Source organism: Mauremys reevesii, linkage group 18, assembly GCF_016161935.1.
Source record: "Mauremys reevesii isolate NIE-2019 linkage group 18, ASM1616193v1, whole genome shotgun sequence".
In the NCBI taxonomy this organism is placed as follows: Eukaryota; Metazoa; Chordata; order Testudines; family Geoemydidae; genus Mauremys; species Mauremys reevesii.
Window position 1 is genome coordinate 10,930,549 of NC_052640.1, and position 22,064 is coordinate 10,952,612.

The 22,064-nt window shown below is 44.8% G+C and overlaps 1 protein-coding gene across 11 annotated transcripts in view; it reads right to left on the reverse strand.

Annotated features, from left to right (window-relative positions):
* The window catches only part of TMEM132D (transmembrane protein 132D), a 428,384-nt gene that overhangs the window by 126,151 nt on the left and 280,169 nt on the right, over nucleotides 1-22,064 (reverse strand). For all 11 annotated transcript variants that reach the window (XM_039505741.1, XM_039505734.1, XM_039505733.1 and 8 more), the window contains one exon: nucleotides 10,926-11,109. In XM_039505741.1, coding sequence (XP_039361675.1) covers nucleotides 10,926-11,109 — 184 coding nt within the window. The remainder of the gene's footprint in view (nucleotides 1-10,925; nucleotides 11,110-22,064) is intronic.

A 22,064-nucleotide genomic window follows, 5' to 3' on the forward strand; every position in this document is an offset into this window, starting at 1 on the left:
GCATCTGTAATTATACGGAATTACTTTAGCGTTGAGACTCCTATAGAAGAGATACTTTCTCTGTGATAAGCACATTTTGATTAAGTTTGGTTTTGCTCTATCAATCCAGATTCTTATATTAATGGAATGTAGAAATGGGTTTTTTTCTACTGACGTTTGCTATAAGTCAAAACAACAGGACATCGGGATGAAGTCGAAAGATTAAGTATCTCACGGTACAGTATCAGACTTACATTTGTTCTTTTGGCTCCAAGAGATTTAACAGCTTAAATGTCACTGCCTGCCAGACAAAATGGATATGATGACAAAAGAACATGACCATCTCCGGAAATGATAAATAGGTAGCCCAGGTTTATATTTTTATGTTGCTAAATAAGTGTCAGGTGAATTTTCTGTGGCGAGGCAGCCACTTGCAAAATCAAAGGAGACTCCAGAACAGTTTAAAGAACAAAAAACTAATTTTAAAAATAAAGCTTACGACATGCTCCAACTGACAGAAACTCTGTGCTCAGCAGCTACAGAAAACCTTCACTTTCCCCAGATTTTTTTATATAGTTGCCCTTCTAAAGAAATACTACAGGAGTGTTTTAAATTACTACAAAAATCAATGGAATTACATCAGCCCTAAAAGTTTAAAAACTGTTCTGCTTGAGGCTGTTACATGGAAAATAGCAGTGGTTTTACAGTGGTGTTTCATATAACCAGGTGATTGATTCTGCCATTTAAAATCTTTAACTTCTAAAATTTTGAGTTGGTGCAACTACACTTTGGTCCTGGGCGAGCGAGCTTGATTAAGGTTCTGATTCAGGAAAGACCTTAAGCACATGCTTAAATTCAACCCCATTCAGGAAAGCATTTAATCATGAAGAAGGGTGCTTGCCTGAGTTGGAGCCCAGATAAGTAAAATCGGATTCCTCTACTTCCTTATGCTTTGTTTGCTACAAATTAGCAAACTGGACTCTGGAAAGTGCCTCTCTTTTTAGGCTGTCATAAATCAAGAGTCTCCACGTCTGATTTACTTCAAATTCATTAGGCAACATTCTACTTCTGCTCCAGACCTACCTGCCAGTTTTGAGGCTGGTATTTCATTGTTTCTGGATTTTAAAAGAGGGGTCAAAATCAGATGGATAATGGACACTCAGCTGCTGCTGCTACTTCATAACTCACCATGCAAACACTCTAAATATGGCTAGTATGGAGAAAAGAACACGAGGGTTGTCACTGGAGACGTTGCCCCTGCCAGGCAGACTGCAATAGTTGTTTCATTGTTAATTAAGTTTCCTCCCCACCTGGGTTTCAAGTCGTTAGTAATGAGGTTAATTTTAAGTTCACACTAACCGTACTCCAATCAAATGTAGAAGCTGCCCTGGTGCATTCAGTGAAAGGGAAAGAAAGCATATCAAAGGACATGTAGGCATTTAACAACAAAAACAAAAAGGAGCTGAGATTGATAAAGATCAAATGAACAAAAAGTTCTGCTAGTCCCTAGAAAAGATGAAAGCTGTTAATTTGGCTCTAGTGCCAGGTAGGCTGCTTTGTTTGCCAATGAGTTTAATTATTGAGATGGCTCTGGGCAGGAACAAAACTAAATGATCAACTCTGAAATGTTAATAGCATGATCAATATGAGGTAATCCAGGGCTACGTGGCCACTGTTCTACCTAGGCTGAACCATTCTGAGATTCTTGCCGCAGAAAATAGGAGCATTTGCACTGCTCCCTAGCTACGTGATCATACAAGGAACTGGGTTACATGCAGCTCTGACATGAGGGGTAGGGCATCTTTCAAGGAAGTGAGACAAATCTGATGGCATTTGATCTCCAAGACAGTCTATGGAACTGCTTCCCGTTCCTTTGCCAGCATTCTATGCCCAATGGAAGAGTCGTCATTTAGGCAGGGCAGGTGCCACTGCCCACTAAGGTTACCCGACACAAGACCCCGTTTTCAGCTGCTTATAACTTTGTGACTTTAACCATCTGGGCTGAAATTTTCCACACCAGTATCCGCCTCAGATTGATTTTTTTATTATTATTATTATTTCAGCCAAAATGATTCAGCTATTTCTGAGAATAAGACTAGAAAGGAAAGAGGTTTTTTAACATAGGCAAAACAACGTGTGGCCTTTTTTTGAAAAGCTCTATCTTCTCCGGGGCTTGGAGCAGGAACACGAAATTTGGCAAGGGAGAGGCCTTTACGTCAGGGATGAGCTGTCTGCCATTCCCATGACAATCCACCTACATCTGGCCAAGTTAAACCTTGTAGAAAAGTTTACAGTTCACACATGCTCAGTAGAGATGTACTTGATTTTAGCAGCTAAAGTCTCCAAAGATTCCAACCTCACTTGATCTGTCAGGAATTTTTAGCTGGAACAGAGCTTAGTGAAATGTTTAATGAAAACAATTCAGGTTCAATGAGTTTTTGTTGATTTGCAGATAGCATTCCATTTTGCTGACTTGTGGGCTGGTTCCCTGCCTGCTCACCTGGTGTGGACCACTGTGGCAGCCCGGCAAACTGGGGCTCCTGGGTTTCCATGCTCTCTATGGCAGAGCTGGGAACCTGAGAGCCCTGGCTCTAGCTCATGGGCTTTTCTGCAGCATCTGAGTGCTTCACAAACATTAATAAATTTATCTTCACAACACCCCTGTGAGATAGAATATCAGGGTTGGAAGGGACCTCAGTAGATCATCTAGTCCAACCCACTGCTCAAAGCAGGACCAATCCCCAGACAGATTTTTGCTCTAGATCCCTAAATGGCCCCCTCAAGGATTGAACTCATAACCCTGGGCTTAGCAGGCCATTCCTCAAACCACTGAGCTATTCCTCCCCTGTACTCAGCTATCCCTCCCCCCTGAGGGTGTATTAGCCTCGTTTTACAGGTGGGGATCTGCGGTACAGCGAGACTATGGTCACTAATCTTGGGTGCCCAATTTGAGATGCCTAGGACCTGATTTATCAGAACAGTTAATATTATACAGCGATTTGTATATGTTCAAAGCACAGCTCCCCTGCCTTCTTTTGCAGACGTGAGAGGTCAGCACTTGAGCAAATCAGAAACCAGGTCTCACATCAAGTTCCCAGAGAGGATCTGTTGTAACATGAGGTAAGAATCATGGTACTATAGAATTCTACAGCGAAGATATAGTTCTCTATTCATTGTTACTGAAAAAAAAGCTCCTAGCTCTCTATTTCCTGCAGCGCAGCCTGAACCTCCAGATACACATCCATGTGACAGGCTGCAGAGCCACTAGGAACCCTGAGCCCCAGAATTAGAGTCCCCCTCTAAACTCACCTGGATTTTACTGGATTATAAACACATCAGCACGACCAGCAAGAAAAATGTAAACGCTCTGCATCTGATCTCCACTATGTCTCTAAGACATCAGCTTCTGGGAGTGGTTGATGGACTGAGACTCTTGTAGCTTTTGTTGTACCATCACCGGGGATGGCTCTGGTTCTTTCTGACACCCACTCGGATCACAGAGCATTAGTCTTTCTGCAACATCCCATGAACTAATTAGTAATTGTTTGTTGTCTGACAATCTCCAGGTGAAGGCACTTGTCACAGATTTACAAGGTCTCTGCTATGCCCCAGCATTTAAATAGGTCCCTGGGTGTAACCCCTTTATTGTGCCAGACCTCAAGGATCCACACTTTTACGCTCAATGTATAACAGTACAAAGTATGTGGGGAAACTGAGGCATACATATGGCTCATAAAAATATTACCATGGTTCCCACATTCATCACAGCACTGGGTTCTAATTTAGTTGGCTCCCGGGACCATTTAGTCCAAGGACACACCTTTAAACCCTAATACCATGGGCATCAGGGCAGCTACATTTGTCTTATTGATCAAGCTGGACTCCATAATTGACTGTGCTGATGTATAGGTCCACAGGATTTGTGCAGCACAGTGGCAGGTCCAACAAGCTACCTGGCCAGGAAATGCCCCCCAAACCAGAACTATTTAGAAAAGACCCGCAACATGATCAAGACATTTGTGAAGGAAAACTAACCAACACACGGACATTTTTGTGCAATGTGAGTAGAGTGAAACGGAGGGTACATCTGTCCTGCAGTCAGAGGGGGGACTGCAGCACTTGTACACATACCCAACTAGCTTGGATAACAAAAGCGGTGAAGCTTTTCCAGCATGGGCTAGCGCCACTCGAGTACATGCACAGGATCCCAGGTGGGCTTGTACAGCGGGGGCTGCCCCATGCTGCTGCGGCTTCACTCTTACTGTTATTCAAGCGAGCCCCCTTGAGTAGTGTTTGCTTAGCACCAATCAGCTGGCTATTCTAGTCAGGACACGGGTTCTCAGCCTTGAGACAATGACCCACAGGGAGATCACAGAAAGGGATCAGAGGGGCATAACTTCCCTGCCCTCCCCAGATTGCTAAATATGAGTGAGGTGCTAGCTAGATGCACTGAGAAGGGGTCCCAGTATAGAGAAGATTTGGGGAATACCCTGAGGCAGTCAGGTGATTTGGGTATTTCAATCCCAGTTCAATTCCAAACGGATTTGTTTTACTTGTTATAATTAATCAATCATTTACAGATCAGATTTTGACTCATTCATTTACCGGCATGTTAATCTTGCCCTCTGCCTACGTCCAATAGAGATGAACTTGCACGTATACAGAGGGCTTCAGCGCTATTTGCATCTCTTACCCTACTCCGAATCACTGAGGTTCGACAAAAGGCAAATGTCATAATTACAAAATAGCTGATGGGATGTTTAAAGATAAAAAAGAAATGGGACAGTAAATATTGTGTAGTTGACTATTTAAGAAAACAGATGGAATAGGGTAAAAAAAAAACCCAAATAAAAACGGTGAGGCTGATTCTTCATGGTGACAATAAAAGATAATGCTGTATCTGGAAAATCCGGGAGTAGAGTCTCTCCGGCTGTCATGGTACATCATCAGCCCTCAGCTCAGCAAGCCTCTGGGTGAGGTGTTATTCTACTGAGGAAGATTCTGACGATGATTTCAGGTAACAAATGAATGGCACTAACATCGCTTTAACTTCACATTTCCAAGGATTTTAAAGGAATTGACAAGGTCCATGATTATATGGATGGATCATTACCAGCATATCTGAAGAGACTGAATGGGTGTGCAGAGATGAAACTAGAGCTTATTAACTGTATATAAGAAACTGTTGAGGAGTTGTTTGGGGTTTCTGTTTTTTTTTTTAAACCACAAACTCCAGTGATGCTGTGTGGAAACCCAATGGCCTCTCCATCTCTCATCGTGGAATAAAATACTTCTGTAGGGCCAGTATAAAGCGGACACATCCCGAACACTCCTTTCCCTCATTCCCACACCCACACAACATCCCCTGACAACAGAACCGCAAGCAGAGAGGAAAAGGATTTATGGAGGGAGGCCACGTAGGGAGTTCACAAACAGCAGACATTGTGCATTGTGGCTCGGCAGGTGCTCTCTGAACGGAATTATGCCAGGGTATTTGTGGGTGGGGTGAGCCGGGGTGGAAGTTTGACAACTAAAAAGATCCTCTAATCCCTCCCCATTGGAGAAGGGGTGAACAGTGGGGACGTGGAGCTACTGTAGCATTAGGATGGGGCTGCAATGTAGTTCTGCCCCCACTCTACAATCTGAGAGGTGAGGGAGTGGCAGGGAAAGATCCTCATCATGCTCAGCTGTCCTAAGGTGGAACAGCCTCTGCGATAGATTAGGTGATGAGTTGCATTTACACTGCTATAAAATAACATTGGGAATGGATAACTACTCACTGGGCCACAGTGATTACTGACGAGTTGCCCCGCGGAACGGAGAGCAGAAACTGGCCCAAACTTCTTTCACTGATGCGTGGCCATAATAATCCATCTAAGGGAAGGAATATTCACCCAATCCTCCGTGCTCTGTGGGATGTCCCCCCTTCATGTAAATGAGACATGGCATTTCTGTGAGGTCTGTTGCAAAGCAATAGTGGTGATAGTCCATGTACTGTTTGTAACCTGTAGCACCCAGGATAAGCATCTCTGCCTACGTTTTATCAGCTTAAGGGGATGAGCAGTACATCCCCAGTGCCAGAACAGGTGGTCACCATAATCTGACTACCTATCCAGATGTTGTAAGTGATTTATCTGGGCGTAACAGGGCTTTATTAGTAGTAAATTTGACTTGCAAGCCCGTGTTTATGAGTTACGGGCTACTAAGGCTGGCTGGTCTCCAGCACATCAGTGTTTGTTGTCAACATTGATTTTGGGGATCATTGGATCATCAGAACCTGAAAGGTGCTTTAGTCAGCTCTTATCTTTGGATTTGAGTAATCCTCAGATAAAAGAGAAAGCAGAAGCTGCGGCCAGTCAGAGGAGGCCAACAAAGCTACTCTGTTTCATAAGCCAAATACAATGGTTTTGGGGACAGGATTACTCAGGGGATTTGTGATACCGTTTTTCACCTGCGGGACACTGGTTCAAATCCATCCCAGATCAATAGTGACCGAAAATCTGGAGTCTGTTTGGTAGCCTCCCTTAAAGCGCCATCTCCAAAGCCCATTGAAATAAATGGAAAGACTCATTAACTTGAATGGACTTTGGATCAGTCCCAAAATGTCCCCCTAATAAACACGCCTCCACATTGCAACTGGCACTAATTGGCCCCTGGCTTGGCAGTCTCAGCAGAGCTCTGGACTCAATGGTCAGGGACAATGCACTACGCTCCCAGCTCTGAGAGAGGCTCCCTGCAGATCGTGATGTTGGTGGGGCAGCATGGGGAAGTGGGGCTGCTGTCTCCTCTGCCACACCTGTCTGGCTAGAGGATTTCAGTCTGCACGGCACCTTTCAGCAGCACTAAACGTCACTTTTTAAAAAGCCGATTGAAAGGGCATTGTTCCCCACACATTCCAACTTCCACATGAGGGTGCAGATTAATATTCCAATGCAAGGTAAGGCTCCCGCAATGCACCCTGAATGAAACAAGTCTGCAGACGTGCTACTTCTCATCCCACTGGCAAGAGCATGCTTGGCTCTCACGCATAACTTACCTAAATGGATTTTGTCACACTTTAAAATTAGAAAGGGCTTAGTTATTAAAGTGTCAGAAGGGGCCGGTCTTTATGGTACCACACATCCATACTATGCATGGCATAGTTTCTCTCATCAGGATCCTAGAGCGCTGTTATGCTTGTTGTGAAATAGTCCTGCCGGAGTCTCAAAAGTTAAAATGCTGGCTTCTTGTAGAACCCTGCACCCAGTATTAGGGAAAGGTAAGGTTGTTGTCCTAATAATTTTAATGGGGATACGGAATTTCCAGTAAATGTTGATGTTGATATGACCCAGGATAGAATCTATAGTCAGATGTATTAACCAGAATTTAATTATCTTTTCTCTTAGAGATTTCTAACTTAAAAAATACAGTTCATCAAACTGACTGATATGCTGCTGTTACTGAATCACAAATCCATGACAGTAATCAAAAAAGAAATTGCAGAATAGAAAAGGGTGGCAGGGTATTAAGTGGTAGTCTATTTAAAAAAAGTATACAATTTGAAGATGTAAAAGTGTTCTTTTGAAGATTAGCTTCTAATCACCAGGTTCAATTGCACTGCATTTTTGTACTTACAAACACGAAATTACACGCTCCATAAATAATGAAAGCCCAACAATGCTAACCTGAGCTAGTCCCAACTCACAGAAATATATGAGCAGTTTAACAGTTTTGCTTCCATTGCTGTTCTCCCTGAACAGCAGACTTTGGCTAATATGGCTTTTATTTTAAAAACATAAATTTTATTATGTCTCTCCCTCCCCGCACTCCACCCCAAATAAACCCTGGCTCTGACAAGGTCACTGGGAACTCTGAAGGGCCAGACTAAGAAGAATTACACATATTGAAAGGTCTGCACCTGAATCATCATTAATTAAGTGCAGAGTGAGGTACTACAAAGATTTTCGGATTTGTGATACCCTTGGGATTCTTCACGAACACTGCAGTTAATACAAAGAATGTTAACTCTATCCTCAGTTTGTCAGTAATCATGAGACCCCTGCCATATATCTATGCTTCCTCTGTCACCCTTTACCCCAAACACCTGTTGCCTTGCAAAATGTCATCTGCTGATAACTTTGTAGACTTCATAATGAAGTGAGTATACAATTCTAGACTTATTGACAACACATTGTCCAGTTTATCTGTCGAGTGACGACAGAGTACTGGTGGTTTTGCACCAACTACAAGGAACACGGTTGTTTCTTTTTAAAAAGATTGGTTGGCCAAAAAAATATGATCAACTCTACCCAGCTATATTTTGGGTTATGGACATACATAGGCAGAAATAGTGTTTTCCTCTGCTGGCACTGCTAGAAAGACAACACATTATCCTTTCATCCAGACATGGTGCATACCCAACCCCCAATAATACAGATTATATAAAATAGATCAGATCTAGGGTTTCAGCTCCGAATACCTCTGAACTTTGTGGAAGTTCAGATCTGGATCCAACTTCCCTCAAGCCTCCCTCGGTTATCAACAAACTGGCAGAGTTCACCTGCTACTTGACAGTGAGAACTGCAAAGCAATGCATTTATAAAAAACACGGCTAGAATGTGACAGGTGACCACAATCCCATATGGAAGCAGCTGTTCCAGCTATGATATCTACTGCAGCATTGGAAACTAGAGCCGTTAAAAAAAAGTGTGTGTGTGTGAGAGAGAGAGAGAGAGAGAGAGAGAGAGAGAAGTGAAATACTGTTTGGTGAAATAAAGCATCCGAATGACATCTGAGTTGTTCTGAAGTTGGTAAATTACAATAATAGCCGATATCAGCTATGTGTAGTTCTGACATGCACAATAACACCCTCAACCTTCACTAATGGCATAATAATTAACTGGCTGTCACTAGGCAACAATCGAGGTTCCTTTTATTTTTAAACACTTCATGATTGATTTTTCTTTTTCTTTCAGTGCTAAATAATAACACGTGTCAATATTTTCTAATTGATGATCTAGGAGCAGACACGGGGCAATCAAATCTTAGATGATTATACTTCATCCCTGACAGTAAGGTAATTTAAGGGGGGAGGAACCACACAATACATTGTTTCCAGTGTGGATCTGTAGCATCCAAGTGTCTTCTTAGATGAGATCAAGGTCAAAGAACTATGTGTTTTTTTGAAGCATCTTCTCTGTATAGTGATTATGGAGCTATCCTTGTGAGCGGGGTGATGGAAAATAGATATTTGGTTTTACACAGTGTTTTTCATTCTCCACATACTTCACAGTTCTTTGGAAAGTGACACATTGTGACTGGTTGCCCCTCACATAAATCAGAGCCACAGTATGAAAGCAATAAAGCTTTCAGTTCAGGAAGAGGCTTAAGCATGGGCTTAGATTTAAATGGTGACAATGGGAGTATATGTGTGCTTAAAGGTAGGCAGGTCCATAAGTACCTTGCTGAATTTGGTGCCCATGGACACCCTTGTGTGCTGTGGTAGGCGTGAGGGTAGAATACTGGGGATGCCATGACCATCCACTCAATCCCTGCTCTCCTTGAGGTTAACAGCAAAACTCTGTTCAAAGGGAGCAGGATTAGACCCTATGCACGCAACTGTGGAAGCCTTTATGCACACACTCAGCAATAAATGAGACACAGCTTTGGAGGTCAGAAGCTGTTTTACTGAGATACTCATGTAGAACATCTAGGTACATACTCATGTAGACACAGAGGATAGACTTTACTTGGTATATTTTTAATAAGTTAATGAAGCAGCTTGACTTTCAGCCTTGAGAGAGTGAAATAACCTTTCACTCAGTATCCCAGATGTGGTGACAGTTTTGCACATTCTTCTTGTTTTATTTATGAAGCCTGGTCATTCTTGAGGAAATGTGAGCTTGAGACGTGTGAATGGGAAAGGAATTACATTTGTATTTTGTAACTCAAAGGACAACGGGTCATAGGTTATGACCTGGAAGCCAACAGGCCCTAACAGTCAAGAGTCCTAGCTGTTCACCTAAACACAAGGGTTTGAAATCATCTGGGTAGAATAATCCCCTCCTGTTAGTCTCTAATGTTACTTATCTGGGAAGGAGACAAACTCGTGACTAAGAAAACACACTCTAAAAGGAGAATGCCTTCTTATGTGATGGTACCTGAGCCACAAGACATTGCCTGGTTTCCCAAATGGCAGTTCCTGACTGACTCTGAAGCATCCAACACCAGCAAGCTAAAGAGCAGATACTTTTTCTAAGTAACTTTAGTCTTTTTGTCTCCTTAACACCTATGCAGGGATGTGTACTAGGAAAGACCTATCCCAGTCTTTTTGGGGGGAGGGGTGTCCATTAATAGTGATAGCAAGTGCGTATATATGCAGAGTATAAGGTACCATTAGGAATGGATTAACCTATGTTTAAAGCAAATCTTATCATAGATCTCTAAGAATCACTTGGGATACATAAAAAATTGAATCTTAGCCTATTCTTTCCACAAGGGAAAGTTAAAGCTGCTAAGTAAACCCCATAGAGATGGCAAGATTTAATAAGTAATTTAATCATTTATGTTATGCTAGCTTTGTGATTTGATTACTGTTGCATTCATGCAATAACTTGACCAATTGTTGGTCTTAAGTTGAATGTTTCGTAGTTATCCAATTTTAAATTGTATTACTGTTAACAGTTTGATTTGACTAACTCAATTTGTATTGTAATATCAATATTAATTATATTCTTAATACTTTAGGGAAATAAAATAAATTATCTCACTTTGTAGTTGTTAGTGCTCTCAAATGAAAATTGTAATTGGTTTTCTCTGATCAGCTAGCAACAAGGTAAGAACATTGGACTCAAGTCCTAAGAAAAACCTCATCATTGGAGTGGAGCTTTTGCACAGAATGGATGTACCTTTGCTGCCATTGTTGTAAACAACATTCAGACCTCGCAAAGTAATGGGCAGTTCCTTACCATGGCCAAAGGCAGGACTCCTACAAGATCCTTCTGGCTAACGTAGATCTTGGAGACTCCTAGATCAGATGTCGTATCCCCAGGATATTCAACCTGCCACGTGATAAGCTGGGTCCCAGATAGATCAGTTAGGTCTTCAATTTCAAAATCAATCTGCATGATCTCTGAGGAAGGACTGCTGGCCCTGGAAAAAAAAGAGAGAGATGCCTTAAATCAGGTGAGTCACAAACCAGCAAAATAATTGCATCTATACTAATAAATCATTGGATTATTGCTCTTCCTAAGAGAGGATTTATGGGATGTAGGAATTAGAAGTAAATTAACTATTTGCATGTATTATTCCAGGATCTTAGTGCACTTTACATACATTCTCTAGGCCTAGCATGCGCAAAATTGGTAGCTAAGTACTATCTGTGCTTTACAGATAGGGAAATGGAGGCAGAGAGAGGTTAAGCATTGAGGTTAAATTCATAGGGTGAGTTAGTGGCAGATCAAGGAATGCCTGACTCCAAAGTTCTGTGTTCCAACCATCAGATTATATTTCCCCCTTGTTAAAAGCAACATGCAAAAGGAATAACCTAGAGGCAGTTGCCCACTGAGATGTGAAACTATTGTAGCTCTTTCCTTCGAAGCAGCTTCTGTCCTTTAAAAAGGGGAAGATGGAGGAAACTGGAGGCTATTTCTGGCTCTGCCCCGTCTCACTGTGATGCCCTGGGCAAACACCTTAAACTCTCTGTGATTCAGTTTCCTCCATCTGTAAAATGGGGACAATAGTGCTTACAGCTTTACTTCCTCAGGGGGTTACAAGGCTGGCTTGATGTTGGCAAAGCATTCTGGGATCTTTGGGTAAAAGGTGGTAGAGAACGACAATGTTTTATCTGTGATATCCCTGGATCATCTGCATCAGAGTGTCTGATATATCACAGTTACAGGGCTGTTTATTTTTATAATGTATCTTTTGTACACTGTGTTACAAAATCCATTCGAGAGCAAATGAATCACAACCAAAAGGGTAAATGGAGGCTGAACAGGAGAGATTTAAAGCGGGGAACCACTCAGGGGCTCAGAGGATTAGATAAAATTGTGATAAAATCAGCTACTGCATAGGAAACAGTGCGGTAAAGATTCTATGGACCACTTGCTTTTATAAAGGAGCCCCAAAACCTCAAGATGTACAGTGAAGTTCCCTAGCACTGCAACACTTTCAGGGATATTGAAGCTGACAGTGATTTTACTCCTCAGCCACTGAAGGCCATTTAGTAGTTTTTAATGCAGGTGTGTAGAGGTGAATGGTGAAGGTTGAATCTATTTCAATGCAGGGATGAGACCCGAAGGCTTGAGAGGAAGGAAGGAATGTCACAATTACAGACGGATCACAAGCTGCTCAAGCAACCCTGTCTCAGAGGGCACAACTGGAAGAGAGAGAAAACAGCAAGCGGCTGATGGGAAAACTTTTAAACCTTGCAATCTTCCCTGGTTGCTGTAGGAAGCGAGTTAAAACTAGTCATCTCTTTGATCAGAACCAGTTGTGACAAGAGCCCCAATTCAGGACTGCTCCCAAAATGCCCAGGGTTTTTATCATTTCAGCTCTGTTCAATTCCTTGTCTAAAGCCACTGCTTGGAGATTTTAATCTGCAGACCGCTGAAAGTCTGGACTCTAATGGATGTATTGAGTCATTGCTGTCACACAGAGAAGTTAAAAAAGGAGCCTTTGCATCAGTTCCACACTTGCAGAATTAATGTCGCTGAATGATTTTACATTTTATTCAATTCCTCATCACTTTATGTCAAACCCAGGAGAGTGCAATTTGCAAACTAATACTGAATGCAACAATATTCCACCCTGACCTTAGTGGGACCAGAAAACTGCTTTATGCAGCTGCAGCAATTGAAACTCAGTTAGCCTTACTGTATAAACAGGAACAGGCCATGCATTACCCATAAATGCATGATACTGATCTCACTTTGTACAATACCTGCCAACTCTACTGCTGTTAAAGAAACAAATGTAATCATTGTACGGACGCATCCTGGTTCTGAGCTCTCTTTCTGGTTGCCTTTTTTTAATCTTTTGCTGCACCGGTGGCCACTGCTCTGTAGAATTGGTGTTTCCTGGCAGTCATGGACATAATGTGCTACTGGGGAGATTGGCATTGCAGAGGAGAAGGCATGTGTAGGCTAGTGGCAGTTGCAAGGGGAGGATTTAACAAAAAGAAAGAATCAATGAAAACTTTTCAAGATATGGAGGGGACTAGAAGGCAAGAGGGAGAAGTGAAAGGCAGAAGAAGCGATGGAAAGATGAAGGAGAAGAGAAGGGAATTGGAGGATAGGATAACAGAAAAATGGGAGGCGCTAGAGAAAAACAGAGGAGTTCTCCATTCTCCTCCCCACCCCTCCACACACACCTTTTTGACTCCTTTAAAAAAATGTCTCTTCACACTCTGTACACTTACTTCCCGCCTCCTGCCTCTATGCCATCCCTCTCCTCCTTAACTCAGTTTTGTCTACACTACAAAATTATGTTGATTTTATACAGTCGATTGTGTATGTCCCAACTACGCGCATTAAGTCGGCGGTGTGCGTCCTCACTACCATCGCTAGCATCGACTCACGGAGCAATGCACTGTGGGGAGCTATCCCACAGTTCCCGCAGTCTCCGCTGCCCATTGGAATTCTGGGTTAAGCTCCCAATGCCTGATGGGGCAAAAACATTGTCGCAGGTGGTTTTGGGTACGTCATCAGTCTCCCCTCCCTCTGTGAAAGCAACTGCAGACAATCACTTTGCGCCTTTTTTACTGGGTTACCCGTGCTGACACCATAGTACGTCAAGTATGGAGCCCACTCAGCTCACTGCTGCCTTTGTGAGCATTGTAAACACCTCGCACATTATACTGCAGTATGTGCAGAACCTGGCTAAGAGACGGCAGCACGAGGACGATTGTGAGGAGGACATGGACACGGACACAGACATTCCTGAAAGCACGGGATGTGACAATGGGGACATCATGGCGGCAGTGGGGTTGGTTGATACAGTGGAATGCCAATTCTGGGCCTGGCAAACAAGCACAGACTGGTGGAACCACATAGTGTTGCAGGTATGGGATGATTCCCAGTGGCTGCAAAACTTTCGCATGCGGAAGGCCACTTTCCTGGAACTCTGTAAGTTGCTTTTCCCTACCCTGAAGTGCAGGAATACCAAGATGAGAGCTGCCCTGGCAATTAGAAGCGAGTGGCGATAGCCCTGTGGAAGCTTGCAACGCCTGACTGTTACCGGTCAGTTGGGAATCAATTTGGAGTGGGCAAATCTACTGTAGGGGCTGCTGTGATTCAAGCAGCCAATGCAATCACTGACGTTCTGCTATCAAGGGTAGTGACTCTGGGAAATGTGGAGGTCATAGTGGATGGCTTTGCTGTAATGGGATTCCCTAACTGTGGTGGGGCGATAGACGGAACGCGTGTCCCTATCTTGGCACCAGACCACCTTGTCAACCAGTACGTAAACCGCAAGGGGTACTTCTCAATGGTGCTGCAAGCACTGGTGGATCACAAGTTTCACGAACATCAACATGGGATGGCCGGGAAAGGTGCATGACACTCGCATCTTTAGGAATTCCGGGCTGTTTGAACAGCTGCAAGAAGGCACTTACTTCCCAGACCAGAAAATTACTGTGGGGGATGTTGAAATGCCAATAGTTATCCTTGGAGACCCAGCCTACCCCTTGCTCCTATGGCTCATGAAGCCATACACAGGCAGCCTGGACAGTAGTAAGGAGCAGTTCAGCTATCGGCTGAGCAAGTGCAGAATGGTGGTAGAATGTGCCTTTGGACATTTAAAAGCTCGCTGGTGCTGTTTGCTGACTAAATTAGACCTCAACACAACCAATATTCCCATTGTTATTGCTGCTAGCTGTGTGCTACATAATATCTGTGAGAGTAAGGTGGAGACATTTATGACGGGGTGGGAGGTTGAGGAAAATTGCCTGACGGACAATTTTGAGCAGCCAGACACCAGGGTGATTAGAAGAGCACAGCTAGGCGCACTAAGCATCAGAGAGGCTTGGAAAACCAATGTCATGACTGGCCAGGCTACCATGTGAGAGTTGTGCGTGTTTCTCCTTGATGCAAATCCGCCCGCTTTGTTGATTTTAATTCCCTGCAAGCCAACCACCCTCCCCTCTTGGATCACAGCTGGCAAAGGAAATAAAGTCACTATTGTTTTGAAACCATGCATTCTTTCTTTATTAATTAAAAAAAAAGTGAGATAACTGACAAGGTAGCCCGGGTGGGGTGGGGTGCGAGAGGAGGGAAGGACAAGGCCACATTGCTTATTGTAGCCACACTACAAATCAAAACTGTTTGAATGACAGCCTTCTGCTGATTGGGCCATCCTCTGGAGTGGAGTGGCTGGGTGCCCGGAGCCTCCTGCCCCCACATTCTTGGTAGTCTGGGTGAGGAGGATATGGAACTTGTATGTCCCTGTTGTAGCCTCTGTCCATCATGCCCTGTGCGATTTTGGCAGATATATTAGCATTTCTTCTTTCTGATTGGAGTTCTGCCTGCACAGATTCTTCTCCCCATACAGTAATCAGATCCAGTGTCTCCCTTTCAGTCCATGCTGGAGCTCATTTGCGGTTCTGGGGGGACTGGATGGTCACCTGTGCTTCTGAGCTCGCCACGCTGACCAAACAGGAAATGAAATTCAAAATTTCCCGGGGCTTGTCCTGTGTACCTGGCTAGTGCATCGGAGTTGAAAGTGCTGTCCAGAGCGGTCACATTGGAGCACTATGGGATAGCTCCTGGAAGCCAATAATATCAAATTGCATCTGCACTATCCCAAATTCGACCCAGCTACAGCCACGCCACCACGCAGCACAGAGACTGGGTCAGGCTGGGCTCTGCAACTGCGCAGCCCCACCGCCCAGAGCATTGTGCCGGTGGTGGAGCGAGCTGAGGCTGCGGGGGAGGGGGAACAGTAGGGGAGGGGCCGGGGGCGAGCCTCTCAGGCCAGGAGCTCAGGGGCCGGGCAGGAGGGTTTGCTAGGGTTACCGCATGCCCGTATTTTCCCAGACATTTCCGGCTTTTTAGTTGTTAATCGCTGTCTGGGAGGATTTTTTAAATATATAAAAACGTCTGGAAAATACGGACATATGATAACCCTACCCACTGCCCCTCTCTCCTCCTGGGGTGTCAGCTCGCTGCAGCCTGTGGATTGCAACCCCCCTCCTCCCCAGTGCTCCTGCAACCCTGCGCCCCACGGCTAGGAGCGGTGGTGTCTCTGCAGCCAGCTGTGGATGGGGGGGGGGGACCCACGGCCGCTTCTCCCTCCTTCAAGCATCCCCCGCATCTCTAGCAGAGCCTCAGTCTCCCCCCTCCGCCCCGGCCGTGCAAGGAGCCCCCCGCCAGCCTGCCCAGGGGGAGGGTCCTGGCGCAGGGGAAAGTTTCTTGGCACGCAGCGGTGGCTCCCGGGAGCTCAAGCCTCCCCCACCCCCACGAAGGGCCCACGTTGCAGCGCCTTCCACAGCTGCTGCAGCCTCGCCGGGTCCGGCTGGGAGAGGGGTGGAGGCCCCGCTGAGCCCGGGGGCAAAGCCTAGGCCATACACGCAGCACTTCTCTGCTCCAGCCTGGCCAGAGAGGGAGACCACAGCTGGGATGCAGCCTCGCAGGTGGGAGCACGTTGGGACTGAGATGCCCAGCTCGGGGCACAAAGCAACTTCCCGCCCCCCCCCGGCTCTGGCTGCTGCTGCACAGGGAAAGCGCCTGGCCGGGGGTGCAAGAGTTGGAGAGCAGCAGGAGCCAGGAAAGTTGGAGCCCAGGTAGGAGGCGACTGTTTCGGGTGGCTGGGAGGGAATGTGGCGTACTCAGGGGAGGAGGCAGGGCCGGGGCGGAGATTTGGGGAAGGGGTCCAATGGGGCAGGGAGTGGGCGGAGTTGGGGCAGGGACTTTGGGGAAGGAGTTGGACTGGGGGAGGGGAAGGGGCAGAGTTGGGTTGGGGTTGGGGGCCCCCATGGAGTGTCCTCTTTTTCCAATGTTCAAATACGGTAACCCTAAGTTTGCCCACCTCTGTGTTAGAGCATCATGTTTTTTAACACAACTCCTAATGGTTACGTACTAATAGACCTTAATTTTCCAATGAAGAAAAGCCCATTGAGTAGGCAGCCACTGGCGCTTTAACCGCTCCACTGTCTAACCCTCCTCAGAACAGGCCTAGACAATACGATGGTGAAATCACCATTGCACATGGGCTATATGTCTTCAGCAGTGCTGTGGCACCATTGCCACCATGTGTTCAGCTACTCTAGCGGTAGCAACAGTGGGAAATTTCAGGATTAAAAATCCTGGTATGGAAAAGGCCAGAGTGTTCACTCTGGCAGGTCAAGCGGTGTTGAAAACTGAGCTGAACCAATGCTTGAAGCTAATGTGGACAGTCCCTTTCTGTGTGGTTCTGATCTGAGTGTGTAGATGGTATTGGGGGGCTCCCACATTCATTGTCTCTTGGTGACTCCATTGCAGGTCCGTTATGTTTGCAAGAAAGGGCAACTTTTGTGACTGTCACTACAGAGAACTCACTCTCGGATAGGAAAAGTCAAGGTGTGTTCTTATGGGTTCCCACCCTGGCCCAAATAAATTACCGTACATTACAGAGTAGTTAAGGGGCAAATGAGCTGGGAGGTAAAGAGGCTTTATCTGGGGCTAAGCTAATTCTACTGATGAGAGACACAAGCCGGACAAGAATCCAACTCCCTCTCCCATGGTTGTGTTGGTTCTATTATTATCATTTGTATTATAGTAATGCCAAGAAGTCACAGCTCCATAGTAAGAGACTGTCCCTACCCCAAGAGTTTACAATTTAAATAGACAAGACAAAGAGGGGAGAGAGAGTGAAGGAAGCATCCTTATCGCCATTTTACACGTGAAAAAACGAGCAAAGAAAGTGATTTTGCCCAAGGTTACAAAGGGTGTCTGCAGCAGAGCCAGGAAGTGAACCCAGATCTCCTGCATGCCAGTCGCGTGCTTTAACCACAAACCAAAATGACTTCCCTGCTTAGCATTGCTAGCAGGAGTGAAAAGGTCTTGCTGCCACTAAAGTTAACAGGCGCGACCGAACACTGGGTGGAGATCTGCTGTGTAACAAGGTGCCAACATTATTACCGGGATTTTTCTTACCATAGCTCATTTCCCAGCTCAATGCGAATAGGGTCAAGTACTTGAATGCCTGAGGGGTCGCAGATAAAGGGGAGCTACTGTTAATTTAGACAGTAGCCAGAAAAAGACTGAAATATTCCTCTGACTAGTAGAACCCCACTATTCCACCCCTCTTCAAAAGAGTTTGGGGAAGAGATCCCAGTAATAACCTTAATTTTTACATTGAGCAGACGATGATCTCACTGTCCTGACAAATATCCACAACTCTGGTTTCAGAAGGTGGCATTTCCTTTACATATATTTCCTCTCAGAACCTTTTCATAAGAGGCAAACTGTGTGTCCGGGCCACGCATTTGCATTCTCTCCATGGAAGCAGGAGAGATAGAGATCACATCTCTTCTGCATAAAGAGGAATTTGCAATGCAAGAAACTCCTTCTGCTTGGTGTGTTTGATGGAGCCCGAGATGTTAATGTGTGTAGTCAAAAAGCGTGGGGTCAGTTGCCAAGGAGACTATACACTTGTGCAATTTAGATGCATGTATTTGTGGGACTAAAAAGCATATAAGGAGGGACGGAAGCCATGGTTAGTGATGGATCAGTTATCTGTATCTTTCTAAGGTGCCTATCACCCCAGTACGGAGGCACCAAACAAATATTTAAGAAATATTATTTTGTTGTTCTCCAAACTCCTTTGGATTCAGCCAACCGGGATTTTACAGTCTTTGTGAGGGATGATGCTGAGTGTAAATTTCTCACCCATGATTAATCTGAAATTATTTTATTTTATCAACTGCAATGCGACATCTCTGAGTTATCCTGTGTAGGTCTTTCCTAAAGCAAGACGCACACAGCCATGTCTATTTCAAGCAAGATGAGATCTCAGCAGTACAGCACGGAAAGCCAATGGGGGAAAAACTTTTCATTAACAATACAAAAGCTTCAAATGATTGATCTCTCTGGGGCTGGTGACTTCACTGGGGCTATGCTGCCATCCTCAAGGGTTCAAAAATGACGTTAGGCCCCCCCAAAATGAGGAGATTGGCAATTCTGTGATTTACAAAAATTAAAAAAATGTGGGGTTCTTTTTATTTGCTTTCTGGTTTCTGAGCCTTTTGAGAGCACTCACTTTACACAGTCAAGCTTTTCTTTGCAACCATAAGGGATAGACACTTCCCTAGTTTGTCTGGTTAAATGAAAGCTGTGATTCTCATGCAATCTCTTGATTTCGGCAGCTGGGGTTTAAAGATATTGCAAGACTGTGATGAAATCTCAAGAATTAGCAGCTCTGATGTTGACTTCAACCAACCAACCTTCCACATTTATAATCAGGTGGGGTAATGTGGTCTGAGCTCAGCCATGGCCTTGCACCCCCAGAGAGTACGCCGTGTACATAAATGCAACGGACCAGGAGACAGGGCTAAAAGGTTTTTTTCCCCCACTACAGTTGACCCTATAACGTGCTTGGTCTCATAAACAACCAGCAGTGCAGCTAACCCCCAGGCTCCTTTGATAAAGTTAGAATATTAAAATGTAACCAATCAAAACTATTATCAGCTGACTCAAGGTAGCCCCAACGGTCTCAACCCAGATTGTGACCCCAGAGTCAGCTTCTGCTCCCAAAAGAGGACAATCCAAATAAACAGCAGAAAGGAAAGACTATTATTCCCATTACACATGGGTAATTGAGCTCCAGGGAAATTAAGACTTTCCCGAGGTGTCACAGAAAGTCCAGAAACCAGCATTCCCTGAATCCCAGTCCAGTTCATCAAGCCAAAGACCATCATTCATCACAGGTGGGACATACAGTAATAAATTAAAACTTAATTTTATCCAGTGTCATTTTTGCATTAAATATGCAGCAATGGGTGGGCTGAAAAGTCATTTTTCTTTAGGAGTCAGCCTATGACATGAGCCAACCAGCAAGAAAAATTGCAAAAGAATGAGCCTGCTAATCACGAAATGGTGGTGCTTAAAAAAATTAGACCCATCTCAACAAGGCATGATGTCAGCAGAGCTGGTCGAATAATATTTGCTGAATAATTTTTTGATTAATGCTGTGCTATTTTTAAATGAATTATTCAACAGATAATTTTCCAGCTGTAGATGTCACTTTGCCCAACTAACACAAACCAGTCATTTGATTTTTTTCCTTCAAAAGTGAGCAAAAAATATGCAACATCTTGAATTTAACATTAAATATAAAGCACAAACTCCCCATTGAGTCGGCATTTCAGTTTCGAGAGCCCTGTCAACGCTCCGAACTTCTCTCGACATAATAAATCCAGTAGTTATTTGCCACATTATGCAAAGGAAATGATACATCAACACGGAATTCATTGCAACCAATCTAATAATAATCCAATACATTATTCAGCATGACACTCAGTAAACATCCAGCACTTTTGAAGTAGCCCAATCAAGAAGCAATGGTGGAAAAACTGCAGGGGTAAGAATGTGTTTTTTCTGGGAACTGAAAGTCCGATAAAACACTGCAGGTGTGCTTTCTCAGGCCATCTCTCTTTGCCCCCTCCCCCCCAGCTCCTTTCACTTTTATTGTTTTAAATCATTAAATACGTCTTGTCTAATATACAATACGGCAGAACAGAGCAAATCAGAGCAAAGCAATCCATATATACAGCCATACAGGATTTGTGACTGGGTTGTCAGGGTGGCACCCCCTTGTGTCCCTTCTGGGCACAACTCACCCAGCTGTGGGCCTCCGCTGGTGTCTCTGTCCCCATGAGGTCCAGCATAGTGGTGATTTGGGCTTCCTGCCTAAACACCCTTCAGTCCTACCCCTTTCAGGCTGTTTAAGGGTCAAAGGTAATTAGGAACAAAAATAAACACAATTCAAAACCATAGTCCTCCCACAAACCCTCAGTGGGGCCCTACCCTTCTACTTAGGTTTGTTTCCAAAACAGTCTGTGCTTCTGCTGATTCCCTTCCCGGGATCAGGTCGCCCCTCCCAGGAGGGCTGGTCTGGCTGGCTGGCGAGTTCCATCTCAGTGCTGCAGCCAGGCTTCTCTCCTGCCAAGAGAAGCAGAGCGCCATCTTCCCTCCTGCTCCGCCCTCAACTGGGCGAGGCCCTCTCCTGTTATCTGCTCTCTCCATGCCTGACATTGCAGATGCAGTGGGGTGGGGCCAACTGGGCCCACAAACTTTCCCTAACGTTTGTTGCCAGCCTGTCAGCTTCCGTAACCTCCCTGCTGCCATTGTGGGGACACTCTGCCTCCTCATATGGTCATTGTTATTTATCTCGGAGCAGTCTCTGAAGGGCCCGACTGAGACTGGGGCTCCATTGTGCTAGGCCCTGTACGTACATAGAGGATATGTCTACACTGCAGTTGGGAGTATGTCTCCCAGCTCGGGCAGACAGACACGCTAGCTTGACTGAAGATAGCTGTGTCACCAGAGATAGCACAGCTTGGGCTAGCCGCCTGAGCACAAGCATGCCTGGACCCCCGGGTACGTACTTGGGTGGCTAGCGCGAACCGCGAGCCTGTGCTATCTCTGGCTACACTGCTGGTTTTAGTGTGCTAGCCCTAGCAGAGCTAGTGCATCTGCAGTGTAGATGTACACGTAGTAAGAGCCCAGCCTTGCCCTAAGGAGCTTATAATTTAAACAGATAAAACAGACAACGACTAGGAGAAAGAAGGTACCCTCCTCATTTTACATATGGAGAACTGAAACAGTGAGAGAAAAAGGCGCAAGTGAAATTAACACATAAAGTACATGCTTAAGTGCTTTGCTGACTCAAATCCTAAGTGACTTGCCCAAGTCCCACAGGAAGTCTATGGCAGGGCAAGGAATTGAACCCAGGTCTCCTGACTCTTAATGCCTCAATCACAATATTATCCTTCCCTGTTATCAACATTCCTAAATAAAGTCATAGCTGCTTCTTTGGTATGACAATTTCTTAAAACGAGAGGTACCATTATACTTAGACTCGAGGGGCTTGGTTCACTGCTGTGTTTATCTAAATGAAAGCAATTTCAC